The sequence below is a fragment of the Exserohilum turcica genome (assembly GCF_000359705.1).
Source record: "Exserohilum turcica Et28A unplaced genomic scaffold SETTUscaffold_6, whole genome shotgun sequence".
Lineage (NCBI taxonomy): Eukaryota > Fungi > Ascomycota > Dothideomycetes > Pleosporales > Pleosporaceae > Exserohilum > Exserohilum turcicum.
Window position 1 is genome coordinate 428,946 of NW_007360277.1, and position 17,073 is coordinate 446,018.

A 17,073-nucleotide genomic window follows, 5' to 3' on the forward strand; every position below is an offset into this window, starting at 1 on the left:
GGTCCGAATTCGGATCCGACCTCGGGCGAATGGCTGATGAAGGGCGGCAGGTACTTCCTCCGATCCGGCTCTGGGATTGGCTCAATACTTGGCGAAGTTGTAACATCGTTACACCTAACTAGGTCAACGGCGCTGTGGCAACTGCGGTAAGACTAGGCACAACGCTGGTACGTGCCAAAAAGATATAGTAGAAGATTCTAAATCTAATGCAAGTATCTTATACGAAGGATTAGTTTGTAGTGTTAAGTAATTTAATTGTTTGTACATGGTGTTCGCAGTGCCAAGAAAAAGTGGCCGGCTCACTGGTTTGGCCGCCTCACTGGTGTAGTACGTTATCTGTTTTAGTCGTGAGAAAGAAAGACCCCCTAAAGGAGAGCCCCCCCCCCAAAAAAAACATCATGTTGGAATTTCTACGCCAAGCCGGGCTTCATGGGTATCAAGAATAATCAGCAGAATAAAAAAAAACAACAAGACAACAAACATCCCCCGCATGAGAGCTCATCAAATACATAACCACTCGCTCATGCCCTACTCACCTACGTACCCATTGGCCGTCATCTCGCATGCGCCATCCGCTCGCCACCAACGCCATGCCATGCTTCTCCTTTGGATGCACGATGTTCTCAAAGCCTGGTCGGAGTCCTGTTCCAGACCTACCCGTTTTGTTAGCATATCCATCTTCCTCCACACATGGCCTTGACATGGAAACATTGAGAAGCTTACTTGATCATGTTGAGTGCCATGTTCCTCACCTTGTCCTTCAGATTGACTTGGGTACGGCCTTGGAGGAAATTCCCATTGCTTTCGTCGTATTTCAGAATCGCAGAGTACTTTGCTGGGAACATGCGCATGTATTCGCACAATGCATCTTCTGCCTCGGGCGTCCATCCTCGGCGCGGTTTTCGCTCATTGCGATGCGTAGATGCGTTGAGCGATTGGTTTTCCTGTGCAAGTTGACGTTGTGCTTGGTAGTTGGACGAGGGGATTTCTTCCGTCATGTCTGGGGCCTCTGTCTCAGAAACTGACTCTTCTGGTTCAGTCTCCGACTCAGCTTCAGGTGGGCGTTGGGTCTCCTGAGTTGGGCGTCGAGGCTGGTAACTTGGTGGCACGCTAGATGAAGAGTCGATACGCACTTTCTTTGCCACGGGGGCCTTGCGTCGTCGTTCTGGGACACGGTGTCCTCGGTCTTCACTTTCGAATGCATCAGAGTCGGAATCGTCGTCCATGGGTCGTGATCGTTTACGTGATGAAGCTGCAGGCTGCTTTCCTTTGTCCGTATTTGACGGCCCAGGCGTGGGCTGTGTCTCGTCGAATCCATCTCCAAACTCGACACGCTGCGCATTGGCCTGCCGTTCAAATATCGATACTGGTCGATTTTCTTTTTGCGGCTTCGACACTGCTTTCATCATTTTGAGTAATTCTGCCGAGCTTTGTGGCTTGCCAGACGCGGTGGGTGCTTCAGCCTCGTCCTCTTCCTCAACAAGCTCTTTTGCTTGTGATTTGTCCCCTTGCTCTTCTCCTGATTGCTCTGCTGGCTGCACTGCCACTTGTTGTTCCTCAACTTGCTCCTCTTCTGCTTGCTGTTCATCAGCTTCCACCGCTGGTTGCTCGTCATCTTGCAATTGGGTTTTTGACGGCTGCTCTTCGGCTGCCTGCTCGACAGGCTCACTATCCTGCTCTTCTTGGGAATCCACTTCCAAATTTACAGAGTCACGTTCCTTTGCCTTGAGCACATCAATGGTACGAAAATCTACTGCTGCGTTGGGATCAAATTTGCGACTGCTGCGTCGCCTATCTCGTCCAAATGACGTCCGCTTCCTCCGTGGTGACTCGTGGGGCATCATAGAAGCTTCTGCTTGTTCAATCATAGACGATGGTTCCTCGTAAAACCGCTTGATGTTGCGCGCAATGGTTGCTGCTCCGCCACGTTCTTCAATCAGGAAAAGCAACTCCTTGCGCCGAAGACGCACCCAGGCTAGCAGGCGAAGAATGGTTGGTTCCCACGGAAAACTGCTTCGCAATCCTTCCAGGTCAATGAGCTCGCCACGCTCCAGCGACTCCTTGTCCGTTGGAAAAAACTCTCGAATCTTGTTCAGGCGCGCCACGACTTTCTTTTGAAGTTCCTGGGGTAGTGGAGAGTCGTCGCCTCCCAGTGCCGCAATATTCCAGCCACGGATGAGAGAGCCATCGACAGCTTGCGAGAGCTCAGAACGAAAGAAAATCTCGCTAACCATGGCATCCGGATTGAAATCGGGGTTGTCGACTGATTTTTGCAGCACCAATATCGCCAGCTGAGTGCGCAGCTCCAGTGCAAGTTCAAACGTCTCTCGGTACAAGGCGCTTTCGCCTGTAACCGAGGGCTGTCCATCGAGTTGAAGTGAACGCATGAATTGCGCAGGAAAGGTATTGTCCAGCTGTCGCAGCACATCCCACATGGTTTTGTGGTCTCGGTCGGAATAAATCATTTGCTTTGCAAAGACGAGCAAGTTGGCCAGATACAGTATCAGGTCCAGGCCAGTTTGTGACGCGACAGGCTGCTCGTTTGTGCCAAAGAGTGCGCGGTGAAGCGCGCGGGCATGAATGTAGTTGTGATCTTCGCTCTTAAAGTGCTTCAGATGCACATGCAGCTCAATCTCGTAATCAAGGTAGTCCTCGGAATAGGCGGAGCCCGGCTTCTGCATCTCCTGTATGTTTTTCAAGTCGTCCCGCATAGTCGCACTGCTGGGCGCAATGTGCTCCAAGAACTCCTCGGCCGCGTCGCATAGCTTGCGCATGTGCTTTACGATAAACTTGGATTCCAGGAACTCGGCCTCAGCCATGCTAAACGACGAAATCGCAGTGGTTCCGGACATCTCAGACACAGCCCCGGGCGAGCGGAAGGAGACGGGAATTTCGGGGTGCGTGGGCTCGGGCGTGCGTGGGCGTTCATCGTCGAGGTCGATCTGCGTGTCTATTTCTTCTACAACGGTGAGGTCTGGTGCACATTCATCAGCGTGGGAGAGTCGAGCGGTAGGCAATTGGTTCGCGTTGGTGCCGGACATGTGGGTGACTAGTGCATCGCAAAATGGCTACTGACCTCCCAACGCGTCGTTTGCGGGGTTGCGCTCTGTGCGACGCGCCTGCTTGGTCTCATGCTCACTTTCATAGTTTACACTGGTGATGCTCGCCTGGCGGGTGGTTCGGCGGGCGGGCTTCTGGATCTCGACAAAGCCGTCGACTTCGCGACTTGCACTACGCAAGCTGCGCGCTCGCGATGCGCGTCCCAGGTGGGCGGGAGGCTTGGAGGGCGGTTGTGGGGTAGGCGTGTTGCGGCGGCTTGCAGACCGCACGCTTCTGCGGTCAGCCATTGCAGCAGTTTCCAGGGGCGCGTTGTCTGGGCAGGCGGGGCATGCGACGGGCGGTGCTCAGCGAGGCGACAGAGGGAAGAGGGAAGAGGGATGCGGGCGGTGCAGTCGAGGTCGAGGCCAAGCTTGTTTACTTGGGGCGAGGTGCGCGACGGCGGCTGACTAAGCGGGCGCGGCGGTAGCCCGTCGTGGCTTAGGGCGGCGCTCAGCTGGCAGCACGGGGAAGGGGCCAGGCAGGTCGAGGAAAGACGTGCATACGAGGCGTTTGAGGTCGAGACGGCACTACGGCATTCCAATGGAGGTTTCCGCTCTGCTCCAGGCTCCACTGACAAACCTGAAAACAAACTCTCCTTCCCCTCGACCCCCCTAAACTAGTGCTTGCGTATGCACCCAAATATAATACGTGGACCCTCTGCAGGCCATCCCAGGGACACTCAGCTGGCATCCGCCCAATTGCCAAGGCGTGCTTCTTCTGGCTCCGTTTCTTCAACAGCCCCCTTCGCAGCTCCACGCTCGTTCGCAACACCTCTTCTTCTTCTCGTCGCTCCCTGCATCATCGCCAAGTGTCCCGGGACGCTTCCATTTGCCACCGACGACCCATTGATCGCTGCTCGCACTTCCATTACCCTCACCATGAGATTACGACAGCCTGGTCCGCGGGCCCTGCTGCTTCTCCTGCCCGCTCTCCATGTCTTCGCTGCGTCCATCCCGCTCGACACCAAAGACGACAAGTCCCTGCGCGCTGCTGCCGCCGCCTACCCCGACGCCACTGCTCTCCCGGACTCGCTCGCGTCGTCCACCACGGCCAAAGGCACCAAAGATGCGCCTGTTGATGGCCTGGACGGAAAGCCCCACGCCGGGCCCTATGTCGACGACACGCCCAAGTCTCACAGCAAGGCTCCGAATGTCGTCGAGGATCTAGGGACGGCCAAGAAGCCAAAGGCCTCGAGCACCATCCTGGTGGACAATGTGCTGGATGGCGACAAGAGCGTCATGCAGGATCCCGAGCGCAAACTGGCCACGGGCAGCAAAGGCACCGAGGGCGGCATCTCGGCAAAGGACAAGGAGCGCACGGCGCATGAGGAAAAGACGGGCACAAAGATGGAGCAGGTTCCCGAGTCGCCCAAGGAGGCGCCTCCTCACCCGCAAGACCAGAAGCAGTTGAGTGGCGGCGCCGTCGAGTCGGCAACTTCGACACGCAAACTCGGTGCCGGCGGACTCGAGGTAGGCTCAACCGTGGCTACAAGGACGACATGATGCTAATTCATCTGCAGAAACCCACCGACCTCCCTAATACCCCCCACGACATACCGCACCCCGTCCCCAACTCGATTTCCAACAAGGATCCCCTGGATACAACTGCGTCGTCATCCAAGAGACCCTCGCTGATGGCCGGCGGAGATGTCGACTCGGGCGTCGTACAACCCTTCCACTCCTGTGTCCTGGCCTTTACCATGATCATCTTCTCGGAAATCGGAGACAAGACATTCCTCGTGGCTGCGCTCATGGCTATGCGACACCCGCGCCTGCTTGTCTTCTCCGCCGCCTTCTCGGCCCTGGTTGTCATGACGGTGCTTTCTGCCGTCATGGGCCACGCCGTCCCAGCGCTCCTCTCTGAGCGCTTTACGCATTTTGCGGCCGCCGCGCTGTTTCTCGTCTTTGGCTTCAAGCTCATCAAGGAAGGCCTCGCCATGAGCCCAGACGAGGGTGTCGGTGAAGAGATGCGCGAGGTGGAGCAGGAATTGGAGGAGAAGGAGCAGCTTGCACGACACCAGGGCCGCCGCAAAGCCTCCATGTCTCCCTATGCTCTCGAGTCTGGCCGCGGTGCACGACGCTCACGATCCAACTCGCGACTACCCGCACCTGCTCGAAGCCCTTCTAGCTCGCCTGACCGCATGCCGTCGCCACGAGGCGGCTCCATGTCCGGCACAATGGGTGCGGTGAACAACCTCTTTTCTCTCCTTCTCAGCCCCGCGTGGGTCCAGACATTCGTTATGACGTTCCTTGGCGAGTGGGGTGACCGCAGCCAGATTGCCACAGTCGCCATGGCGGCTGGTTCAGACTATTGGTGGGTCACTGCCGGCGCTGTAGTCGGACACGGTCTATGTACTGCAGGTGCAGTCATTGGCGGCCGTGCCATCGCTGGTCGTATTAGCATGCGCAATGGTAAGACAACCCCACGCTCTTCTCAGGCAAGTCTAACATTTGACAGTCACTCTTGGCGGCGCAATTGCCTTCCTCATTTTTGGTGTCATCTATCTCTTTGAAGCTTTCTACACCACGTAAACTCGATGATTTGTAGCATTACAGGGCGCCTCTGGTTGGAGGAGAATATGATCTGGGTCGGCTACCCGCGTCTTTCATATGTTTGCTCTTTACAGTATTATTAATTGTACTTGCGGTTTGTGCCATGACGGCTGGAAAATGGTTCTGGGCTCTGGGTTGTATAACAGATGGGGTACAATGAATCCTGCAAAAGTTAATTTTTGCTTCCCAGTTACGTGCTGACATGTTGCTGATGCTGATGCTGATGCTGATGTCGGGGTTCCGAGTGACTTGAAACGCTGCTTGAGTGATGTGCCTTGAAGCTAGCTCAGAGTGTTTCGCACCATGCTGTCTGGAGAGACGTTAAGCTTTCGGGACAGGCGGAGAGGAGAGGCGAACCAGAGGCCTGGGCTTGGCGCTAATCCCTGCCTTCGCCGCGGAAGAGACCCGCTGGCCCTTGCAGCACTCGAGCTTCTGCTTCCACAACCACAACTGCGCCTTCACCCACGACAGCTTTCTGGTAGCGGCCACCCTGCGCGTCTTATCAACTCTTCAGTCCAGCCCCCATCTGCGCTCTCTACACCGCTCGCTCGGCCATCCGTCCCATCCCTTATCCAGCCATCTCCGAAACTCCCACCGTCGCGCGCTTCACATTGATCCACGACTTGCGCAACATTTTATCTCTACTCACAAGCCTGTGGCCATGGTCTCGACCACTGCCGGTGCGGTACCGCCGCAGCGTGAGCCTCCGCGACCGCCGCCTCCCGCTGTAGTCGAGGCCGAAATGCAGTGGATATTCACCGAGGAAGAGCTACTTCTAGCCCCGTCCATCACGGATGGCATGCCTGCCGAAGAGGAGCGCACCCTGAGGCGGAAAGGTGTAGGCTTCATTCTCCAGGTCGGCATGATGCTCAAACTCCCGCAAACGACACTCAGCACGGCTGCTGTTTTCTTCAACCGCTATCTGATGCGGATGAGCCTGAAGGCCCGACCCGGTTACAAACCGCTGCATCATTATGTGAGTTTAAAGTCACGCAACCGAGCACATCTGACATGATTAGCAAATCGCCGCAACCGCGCTATTCCTCGCTACCAAGGTCGAGGAGAACTGTCGCAAGATGAAAGAGCTCGTGGTATCATGCGTCCGAGTTGCGCTCAAAGACCCCAACAAGCTTGTCGATGAGCAAACAAAAGACTTTTGGAAATGGCGCGACACTATCCTGTACAGCGAGGATGTTTTACTCGAGGCCCTGTGCTTTGATCTCAATGTCGAATCACCATACAAGACCATGTACGACATGATGAAGTACTATGGGGTTGAACATAACAAGAAGCTGCGCAACTCTGCATGGGCTTTTCTCTCCGACTCGACATCGACGCAAATGTGCCTGCTGTTCACGTCAAGAACAATTGCTGCAGCCTCACTATATGCGGGTGCGCGCATGGCCGAGGTCGAGTTGAGTGACGACGAGGGCAAGCCCTGGTGGGAGATACAACATGTGCAGCTGCGCGATATCCGCCGAGCATGCAACCTGATGGCCGATCTATACGAAAAGACTCCCGACAAAGATGGCGAGCCTAGCATGTACGCCGGGCTTAGAACACCCGATGATGGTATCGACTTTGGAGACACACCTAGGAGTATGGAGGGCGTCCAGACGACGAACCAGAGTCAACCTGCTAACGGCACGGGAGACGGCAATGCGACTGAAAGAGGCAGCGAAGAGGGCGAGTTGGATGGCTAGCAGTCAACTGAGCAGTCTGCCAATTTAGCGGAGGCTGAGCGGTCGTGCGAGCCTGGGGCCGAGCGGTCTTATGGATCTGAGATTGAGATTGAACAGTCTCGCGAGTCTGAGGAGCGATCTTATGAGTCCTCGATTGAGGTTGATCAGTCTCGCGGGTCTGAGGAGCGGTCGTACGAGTCTGCAATTCAAGTCGACCAGTCTCGCGAATCCTCCACCGGAGCCGGGCAGTTTCATGAGTCTTCGGCTGAGGAGGATCAGTCTCGGGAGTCTCCGGAGCGGTGGTGCCAGTCTTCAATTGATGTTGAGCAGTCTGGCGAGTCTTCAACTGAAGGAGGGCAGTTTTGTGTAGTCGTACATCAGGATGAGTGGTCTCATGGGTCTTCAATGGAGGTTGAGCTGTCTCACGAATCTTCAGCGGAGGAGCAATCTCGCGAATCTTCAACTGAGACTGGTCAGTTTTATCAGGAGTCTTCACATGAGGCTGGGCAGTCTTATGAGTCTTCAGCCGAGGAGCCATCTCGCGAGTCATCAACTGAAGCTGAGCAGTTTCATGGAGGGGTTTCACCTGAGCAGTCTTATGAGTCTTCGGCTGAACAGTCTTCCGAGGCTGAGCAAGATGCATATCAACACGGTCATTCATCCGAGTCACCCAAGCACTCTCCAGCGAACTCTCCAGCCAAGGAACCACAAGACGCAGATGCCAACGTCTCACCTAATGAAGAGTCACCCTCGGAATTCCTAGAAGGCTCTTCAACAGAAGTCGAACAAGACGCATACCAACACGCTCTTTCCAGTAAAGACTCAACCGAGCACTCACCAGGTGACTCTTCACCCGACGCCGAGCACTTTGTCTACCACCAGCACCAACACCAACACAGCGGCCAAGCCTCCCCCGAGCAGTCTCCACGCGACGACTCTTCTTTCGGCGAGGAAATCGTCAATGTAGTTCCTCACGATGGCCTGTCGTCTGATAGCTCCACACCCAGTTCTTGTCCGCCGTTAACAAGTGACCATGATACTTCGGCTGGTGAGCCGGATAGCGGATCGGATGAGCCTTTGTCTTTGACTGCTGCAGTGTAGCTGGTTTGAACTTGTGGTGGTGGTGGTGGTGGCGGTGGTTGGGGGAAGGGGTTTGTGGGTTTGACAGATGATAACGCTGCGTGTTCTAAACATGGCTGCAGACTGGGGACTGGGGACTGAGTGTGAACAGGCGTTTTTGTCTTCTTCTTCTTTCTTCTTCCAGGACGAGGGATAGGGAGGGAGGGAGGGGGGGGACTTGGAAAACAAAAAAAAGATACCACATGGCTAGCATTTAACCACTTTTTGATCTTCTTTGACGTCCGCAAAATGGGTCTTTTCTAACTTGCACTGTCCATTACATCATGTTCGCTTCCCTCATATCGTGTTATGCTGTTTTTTTTTCGCAACTCGTCGTTGTTTAGTCGTAGTGCACATGAACACCATTGCCCCCCCTCCCCCCCCCCTTTGCTTACACGCTACATATATATATATAACACTACTAGTTATGTATATTCCACTCTCTTTTGCCCAACTCGGCTCTACTCGGCTCTACTAGTAACTTGTGCCAGTCCCAGACTCCAGTCGCAGAACCAGGTTTGATGATAATCCGTATTCACCGTATAATATGCATATCCACCCCCCCCCCTAACCCCCCCTAACCCCCACGCGCACTAGCTAGCTACATAGCGCACGCATGCATGTGCATGTATGCTGGTCCAAGCGACAGCCTCGGCAAGTTTCTCAAGTGGGAAAGTGTGATGAGTATGCGACGTCAAGACTTTTATTTTTGCTGTTTTAAGTGTTTTAGCCTGCAATTTTTTTGGAGAATGTAGTTTTTACTATCTAGTTTTCTCTTTACTCTTTACACTTCATCTTGATCTTGATCTTGATATTGATATTGATTCACACTCGTCCACACTCTCGCACTCTCTCCATCCCTGCTGAACTCTCTCTCTCTCTCTCTCTGGACGAACCTCATCCCAGCAATACGCCCCTCCACACACCAAACCAGACAAATGGACAGCAATCCCAGCACACTTCTTAAACTGCTCCTCCCCAAAACCCCCTTACTCCTTAAAACCGCGCTGTGGCACACGCTCGCGCTCTCAGCAACGAGTTCGAAATGGGATCTGAAAACCGAAGTTACAGTGACGCTGCTGCGCAATATGATGGCGCCGGGTGGGAATAGTACTAAGGGCCCAACGCCGATTTCGGTGCTGCAGCGGATGACGTGTCGGGATCCGGGGGTTAGGGGCAGGATTTGGGTGGCAAAGGTACGGTTTGGCGTGCCTGGGGGAGTGGGAGTGTTGAAAGGGGAATCTGGGGAAAGGGAAGAGGAAGGGGAGGATGACGTACGAAATACCGTTTTCAACGCCATACAGGAAATGCGCGAACCCTACGACCCGTACGACGACATCCACTGGGACCACAAGATAGGCTCGCACCCGCTCACGGCAGAATGGACGGGCTACCGTTCCGCCGCCGACGCCAACACGCCCGAACCAGCTGATGTGAGCGAAGCGCAGAAGTACGAATGCCTAATGCAAGAAACAACAAGCAAGATCACAACGCTGTATTTCCACGGCGGCGCAATGTACCTCCTAGACCCGGCGACGACGCGCGCAACAACCGGGCGATTAGCACGCGAAACCGGGGGCCGGGTCTTCAGCGTACGGTACCGGCTGGCGCCGCAGAATGCGTTTCCAGCGGCGCTCCTGGATGCGTTTACCGCGTACCTGACGTTGTTGGCGCCGCCGGCGGGATCGCTGCATGAGGCTGTGGCTGCGAGCGAGATAGTTTTTGCGGGCGACTCGGCGGGCGGCACGTGTTGCACTGCGTTGCTGCAGCTGCTGTTGCATTTGCATCGACAGGCACCGGCGGGACAAGTGCCCCGCGTGCGGTTTCACGGGAAAAATGTTAGTATTCCGTTACCTGCGGGCGTGGCGCTGGCGTCGCCGTGGCTGGATATCACGCGCGGGCTACCGTCGATTGAGTCGGCCGTCGCGTTTGACTATCTGCCTGCGCCGAGTGCGCTGGCGACGCACGAGTATCCTGTTGAGGAGGGCGTGTGGCCTGCGGAGCCGCCGCGCGCGGATTTATATTGTGAGGCGGGGGCGCTGCTGCATCCGCTTGTGTCGCCGTTGGCAGCGAAGAGTTGGACGGGGAGTCCGCCGCTGTTCTTCTCCGTCGGCCACGAGATGCTGCGGGATGAGGATGCCGTGTTGGCGCAGCGTGCCGTGGCGCAGAATGTGCCTGTTGTGTGGCGCGAGTTCGAGGCTATGCCGCATTGCTTCGCTATGCTGCTGGAGGGCATTGCCGAGACGCAGGTGCATTGGGAGGAATTCGCGAGCTTTTGTCGCCATGTGGTACAGGACCGGGACAGCGTGGTTACGAATGGTGTGTTGGTGAGGGCTAAAACACTGGCGAGAGAAGATATGGATGTGAGGGCGGGATTGACGCCTATTACGGATGAGCAGGCGGATGAGTATATGAGGCTGGGTCAGCAGAGGATAGAGCGGAAGTTTAGGATGGGCATGGCGTCTGCGGCGAAGAAGTCTATGTTGTAGGGTGTGGGGGGGGGTGTCTTTTTTTTCTCATTCAGTATATTCTTCACGCGATTTTGTACATATGCAGCATCCAAGGACTTGGTAGATAAACAAATAAATAGCTACCTGACTAAGACCGAGACATAGAAACCAGCAATACCCACTCCAACCACAAAAAAGACAAACGATAAACATTCCATAAACTTCCCTCGCTAATTCAAGAAAAAGGACTAAGTGATATCCATCAAAGCATAAATATAAATGACCCCCTAACACGCGTCAGGCTAAGAAGAACGTATCTATATATTACGAGACCAAAAAAAGGTTACTTACAAATCCACATATGTTATGGGTGGTGCAAAAAGGGTAACCTTCTGCACCATGCAGAAGGTAGAGTGGATATATCCCGACATTATGACTATAACACTCGCCCACACAGATCCACAAATATGCGTCTACTTCCTCCAATTCCTCTAATTCCTCCAATCCACCCCCACCCCAACATATCAGATACCAGAAGAAAAAAAAAGTATTCACTACCCCACCTCACCACTCCCATTCCTCCCCGTTCCCGTCCCCCTCGCACTGCGTCTCCGCGCCAAACCCCTCTCAACCCCACTCTCAAGACTGGTTCCAATGCCCGAATCCGTAAACACGCCTTCTCTCTCCACAGTTCGAGGCACAGGCTCTTCCAGGATAAAATCGTCATCTTCATCATCAGCCTCGGCATCTTCTCGCAGCGGGATATCGCGGAGGGCAGGCGAGTGTGGTTCGATTTTGGGTGGGGAAGACGAGGTGTATGAGAGCGGGCGCTGGGAGGGCAGCGTGGGAAAAGTGCGGCTTGTATCGCTGTAGGGAGTTTCCGGGTCTGTTTCTGCGGGCTCGAGTTTGGGCATCTTGTGGTCGTTTTCAGACTTGATTTTCGGGTGGGCGTCGTTGTTGTTGTTGTTGTTGTCGTCGGGTGCGAAGAGGGAGTTGCTGAAGAGCAGGGTGAAAAGACCCCATGTAAAGAGTAACACGCACATTTCCATAGTCCAGAAAGCTAGGATGCCTACGATTGCACCGGTGATCCAATACCTGTACATGAGCCATCGGATTCCTTCGAGGCGGGCACTGATATGTACGCTGGCGCGGTAGACTTCGATTGGGAGTCTTGAGCGGAGCTCGAGGCGGAGGGAAGAAGGTATGTTGCGATAGCCCGGTTCGAACATGACCGACTCCATCATGCTGATTTCGATATGCTCTGACTCGGTATGCCAGCCCACGAGGTACAGGGGCAGGCGCGTGAGGCGGTATATCATTTCGAGGATACGGCTTCGGTAGGTAAGTAGCACTGGGCGTCTACTCCGGGCAAGTACCGTAGGCGTCTCGCTCGTCGTGCCTTCAGTTACTACCTTCTCTGCCGTTGCACCAGGTACACCGCCTTGACTGTGGTCCTGGACACTCCATTCTTCGTCCCACCCCAGCAGATGCTTTACGCCCTGGCCGACTGTCGAGGGCCCGCGAAACTCGAGCCCCACCATCCAATTGCCTGCATTGAGATTGTTCTCACTCCTTGGGACATCCAGCTCGACAACTACATCGTACTTTTGCCGATGCACCAGCCCGGGTATGTTGGCGAGGCCATACGGCCATTTCGCCAGCTTCCCTGCTGCATTTCCATACAAGGATACAGGCCCGTGGTCAAACTGCAGGTATACAGGCACTACGATTCCGCGGACAGGAATGTAGGCGTAGTAAAAGGAGGAATAGGCAACAACCGCGAAGCCAAAGAGCACGGTGGATGTGATGATGAGTAACGCGGTTCGCAGGTACGTTCGGAGCAGAGCGGGCGACGTTGCTATGCGAACAGGTAGAAGCAGGGAGTCCTGAACATTGTTAGCACGTGTTCTGGGGGCGTGGGGTGTGTGTGGGCGGGAAGAAGGTGCTAGGAGCCCTGGGCCGGGGGGCTGTTTGGGGTTGGGTCTTGTGTAGGGGCTCTTGGGTCATTTACAATAACAACGCTCGCAATTGACCTCTCCCTGTCCTTTTCACCATCATCTTGTTTGATTTGGTCCATCGCCGCCGCCGCTGTCGGACGTGTGTGGTGTTGGAATGGGGGCTTTCCAGCGCGTATGTAGATCTATCACATGCCATCGCGTGCCGACGTGTGACGTATGTACAGTAGTTGGGTTGCGCACGGACGCAGTACCGGGGGTGAGGTGAGCACGGACACAGACACACAGATGAATGTGCAGTGAGTGTTTGTCGGATTAGGATAGCGTGTGGAATGGTAGTCTACATCATGGTAATTGCATTTGTATTCATAGTCTGTGTTGGTTTGCAGGAAATCACTCTCACAACATATCGACTGCATCAAGATCCATGTAAAGAGTTCATTCCAATAAAGCCCAAACACCGACGCTGATAATCCTACACGACATGTTGCCCGTCCTAGTGAACTCCGTACCGAATAACAGAAGAAGATGAAGACGACGGACGAAAAGAAGGAAAGAAAAGAAAGAAAGGCCATAGTACAGGAGATCACCGTGAGCGGCCGTCACCTCAACGCCATCAGGTCAACAGCCTGACAAGCTGTAGAACCCAAACGCCAGGAGGAAGCAAGAAGCCATGAGGTTGTGTTGGAAAACACATGGTATCATCCCAAAAAGCCCCGGTACTCCTATCAAGGAAGCACGTGGCAGCGAAGATGAAAGGAAAAAAAAAACCAGTAATAACACAAACGCTTCAGAATCAAACAAAGGAAATTCGTGATGACGCGACTAGGCTGTACTAGCCGAACCAAGCCCTTGCGTTACCGCATGCCCAGTTCTGTTCTAGAGCCTGTGTATCCCTCCTCAACTTTTACCGGGCCATCTAAAAAGGCTCGGGAACTTTTGAAAAACATGCAAAGCATGATCAAGTTCGTACTAACAACATAGCCGTTGGGAAACGGCTAGAAGATAAAGGCCGTGGGTATCATAAACGTCGTAGGCAAATCTCCCTGGGTATAACCTCTTCCTCCTCTTGCTCGATGCTCTATAAATGCAACCGTGTCTAGGAATGCCTTATGAGAATCGCCCCATTCGAGGTGGTCCACGCGGTGACCCCATGACGGAGCCATGTAGTCGGCCTGTAGCCTTTGAGACGCCCGACAGGGGCGAACTCTGGTTCATAGAGGTGTGGTTCTTCAAGGGCGACTTGGCTACCCGGTTTGAGCGCGAACGCTTGCGCAGTGGTGTGATCAGGGCCTCGGCCGACTTTCCAGAGCGAACCGGGCGGGAGACAGAGGCTCGGGCTGCCGGATCCGAGGGCAGAGACGCAACATCGCGGTAGCGACTCTGGTTTGTGCGGAAGGCGGTGACGACGCCGCGATCAAAGTGCTCCAGCATGACATCTGATGTAGTTCTCTTGCGCGTCTGTGGAGTGTCGGTTTGGGGAGCAGCTGGCGTCGAGCCAACATGTGCCACAGTGGAAGTTGCTGGAGTTGCTGGCACATCCGTGTCCTCGACATCGTCATCGTCAATATCCGTATCATCAGCATCAGAGCCAAAGTCCATAAAGTCGGTAATGTTGATGTCATCCTCGTAGTCGTCGCTCGAAGAACCATCCTCGTCTTCGTCAACGATGCCCATGTTTCCGTTGGAGGATATGCTTACGAAGGGATAGAAAGCCTCGGGAGGACCGACGCTTTCGTTTCCAAACATGTAGTCATTCGGGCCCGACCCAAAGATACCAGAGAGCATAATGTCTGTGCTGAGGCCGTTGTTGAAGACTTCGTTGCTGACCTCGCTGTCGGACGCGTTCATCTGAGCAATCGAGTTCCTAGGACTGTTATTGACGGTGCTGCTCGTGCTGCTCTGGTAGTCGGTCAGAGGAATCCATGGAATCAGCACTGTGCGGGGACGATAGAAGCTAACGGCCTTGGTAGCCCGATTGGTGACAGCAATGGCCTGGTCGGTTTCGTCGTGAATGAAGATGCCTCGGGTGGGTGGGATCTGGCGCCCAACCGGTCGAGCGCTCCGCTGAAAGGGCTTGGGCGTGCCGGCGCGCGAGCCGGGCGCCGAAGACGGCCTGTGCAAGACAGACTGCTTTTGTGTGGGAGTTCGTGGCAGGATATCGTTTCCAAAGTCTTCTTCGTCAGTAGTGTCACCCAAGTCGGCTGGCAATGTACGTTAGTGATTGGACCAAAGTTAACGCAGGGCACTACCATACACTCATAGCCACTGGACTCGCTCGAGGACCCGTCGCCCTCGTCGTCCGAGTGATCGACTTGGGTGATGCGAGACTCGTTTTGCTCAAAGTCCCAAAACGAAATGTCCGACTGCGGCGACGCCATGTCTCCGTTGTCGTCATCATTGTCCATCTCCAGCAGCTGGTGCAGGCTGGGGGGGATCTTGTCCTGGTCCATGAACAGATCAGGAAAGACACTGCTGTCGAGCTCCGAAGACTCTGAGCTCGAACTATCAGACATTTGGACATCGTCATCGAAGCGCACACGCTTGGCAGAGCCGTCCGAGAACTTTCTCTTGGCCATGGGGACGGGCGACGCAGGGACAGCCTCAAGCTCAAAGAAGGGGGTGAAGCCAAAATCTGGAAGGCCCGCCATGAAAGCATCATCCAAGGGAGCAGTGACATCGAAAATGTTGTCGCTCAAGCAGCTGTCCAGGCTGAGCCTGCGAGCATCACGATACTCATTGAGAAGGGTAGTAGCTTGTTGCTCATCTTGCAGAATGTAACTCTCTTCTTGCTTCTCCATCATCTCCAAGTCCGACTCATCGTCGTCAGGGACCAGGTTGACGCCACTGTAGTCCTCGTCGTCGCTCTCAATGGCGTTGTCATAGTTTGACTGCGACTCTTCATTCTCCATGTATGCTAGCAGGGGCACGCTGGTCGCATTACTCAGCTTGCGGGCCATTTTGCGCCTGGGAAACGACTCCTGGTCCGTCGAGTCGTCGCCAAACAGCACCGATGTGCTCGACAGATTACTAAAGGTGCGCTTCTTATTGCTCATCAGTAGTTGGTTCACGGGGTGCTTGCTGGGAATGAGAGGGGGCTCCGTTGCGCGCGACGCCGTCTCCTCGTCATCGCCGTTGGATTCGTCGTCTTGGACAGGCTCGACACGGATAGCCGGCTGCTTGCCCTTGCCCTTGCCTCCCCTGGTGAAGCGAAAGGGACGGGCAGGGACGTCGTCGTCGGTCTCATCGTCCAAGTCTAGATCTTTGGCAGTGCTACTGTCGTCTTCTTCATCGTCTTCATCGTCGGCGACACCCTCGGTAGCCGACTGATCCCCGCCACGGCCTTGGGAGTGGTGTGTGCTGCCTGATACCGTGTCTGGCGAGGTGGACCGTTGATGGCTGCGGCGGACATCTGTGGCCGCGTTGTGCATAGGGCTGCGGTCCTGGTCATGTCCTACCAAGTCGGCCATGGACGGCCGAGTGTGTGTGGGGTGCGCCATGGTGGGCAATGTGGTCGAGAAGGTAGTTTCTTTGATTCTTTCTTTTCTTTTCTTTTTTTTTGTAAATGATGATGGTGGTGGTGGAGCGGGATAGAAGGGTGTAGGGTTCGGGGAGGATATGCGGGGCGGGTGGCGGTAGGTAGGTCGCAATGAGAGAGGGGGATTGGGGGTTGTGGCAGGAGGATAGCGTATGATCGAGTGTGAGGTTTGGGTGTACTGAAGAGAGGGGTGCAAAGGGCGCTGACAAGTATGCTGGGGCCCTTTTGGAGTCGTCGATGATGTTGCAGGCGTGGAGCAGTCAACAAGGGACAATGCTGGCAAGTATTTTTTTTCAGTCTCTAGCGCAGGCGGGTCGATTGCCAATTGAGTGGGACGAGTGAGCACAGCGGGGACTGCACGCAGTGTCCGGGAACGGAGGGGGGGATTGGTATCGTCGAAGAGATTGAAAATTCCGTGAGCTGTCGGGCTGATGCAGCCCGGTTGCGGGGGGCTGCACCAGGAGTTTAGAGCTCAGCGCGTGCCTGGGGCATTGTCTCGACGAAAATCAGGTGTAGGGATGGGGGGGGGGTAGGGTGTGTTCCTGGTAAGCTTCTGGGGGGGACTTTGACGTCTTTGGGCTGGTGCGGAGGGAAAAGATGCGGGCGAGGGCAAAGGATATGTTTAATTTTTAGTTTGGCCCTAGCGACATATCGCATGGCCCGAGCGCGGGCTTAGTG

At 54.9% G+C, this 17,073-nt stretch overlaps 6 protein-coding genes across 6 annotated transcripts; 3 read left to right on the forward strand and 3 right to left on the reverse strand.

Moving 5' to 3' along the window:
* Nucleotides 1-440: 440 nt before the first annotated feature.
* On the reverse strand, nucleotides 441-3,347 carry SETTUDRAFT_140618 (uncharacterized protein; the record flags this gene model as incomplete). The annotated part of the gene is made up of 3 exons (XM_008031428.1): nucleotides 441-653; nucleotides 724-2,974; nucleotides 3,077-3,347. The coding sequence occupies 3 exons, from the start codon at nucleotides 3,345-3,347 to the stop codon at nucleotides 533-535; spliced, it is 2,643 nt and encodes an 880-aa protein (XP_008029619.1). The 3' UTR covers nucleotides 441-532.
* Nucleotides 3,348-3,721: 374 nt separating this feature from the next.
* Nucleotides 3,722-5,820, forward strand: SETTUDRAFT_165023 (uncharacterized protein). The gene is made up of 3 exons (XM_008031429.1): nucleotides 3,722-4,568; nucleotides 4,619-5,510; nucleotides 5,557-5,820. The coding sequence occupies exons 1-3, from the start codon at nucleotides 3,978-3,980 to the stop codon at nucleotides 5,628-5,630; spliced, it is 1,557 nt and encodes a 518-aa protein (XP_008029620.1). The 5' UTR covers nucleotides 3,722-3,977; the 3' UTR covers nucleotides 5,631-5,820.
* A 492-nt stretch (nucleotides 5,821-6,312) lies between these two features.
* On the forward strand, nucleotides 6,313-7,354 carry SETTUDRAFT_96734 (uncharacterized protein; the record flags this gene model as incomplete). Its single annotated transcript, XM_008031430.1, has 2 exons — nucleotides 6,313-6,627; nucleotides 6,671-7,354. 2 exons carry the CDS (start codon nucleotides 6,313-6,315, stop codon nucleotides 7,352-7,354), a joined length of 999 nt encoding a protein of 332 aa, XP_008029621.1.
* Nucleotides 7,355-9,395: 2,041 nt separating this feature from the next.
* SETTUDRAFT_43457 (uncharacterized protein) lies at nucleotides 9,396-11,111 on the forward strand (the record flags this gene model as incomplete). Its single annotated transcript, XM_008031303.1, has 2 exons — nucleotides 9,396-10,771; nucleotides 11,068-11,111. The coding sequence occupies exons 1-2, from the start codon at nucleotides 9,541-9,543 to the stop codon at nucleotides 11,109-11,111; spliced, it is 1,275 nt and encodes a 424-aa protein (XP_008029494.1). The 5' UTR covers nucleotides 9,396-9,540.
* Nucleotides 11,112-11,456: 345 nt separating this feature from the next.
* Nucleotides 11,457-12,991, reverse strand: SETTUDRAFT_140630 (uncharacterized protein; the record flags this gene model as incomplete). The annotated part of the gene is made up of 2 exons (XM_008031431.1): nucleotides 12,914-12,991; nucleotides 11,457-12,788 (listed from the first exon to the last, which is right to left on the reverse strand). Exons 1-2 carry the CDS (start codon nucleotides 12,977-12,979, stop codon nucleotides 11,457-11,459), a joined length of 1,398 nt encoding a protein of 465 aa, XP_008029622.1. The 5' UTR covers nucleotides 12,980-12,991.
* A 976-nt stretch (nucleotides 12,992-13,967) lies between these two features.
* On the reverse strand, nucleotides 13,968-16,357 carry SETTUDRAFT_22490 (uncharacterized protein; the record flags this gene model as incomplete). Its single annotated transcript, XM_008031149.1, has 2 exons — nucleotides 13,968-15,061; nucleotides 15,115-16,357. The coding sequence occupies 2 exons, from the start codon at nucleotides 16,355-16,357 to the stop codon at nucleotides 13,968-13,970; spliced, it is 2,337 nt and encodes a 778-aa protein (XP_008029340.1).
* Nucleotides 16,358-17,073: the final 716 nt, after the last annotated feature.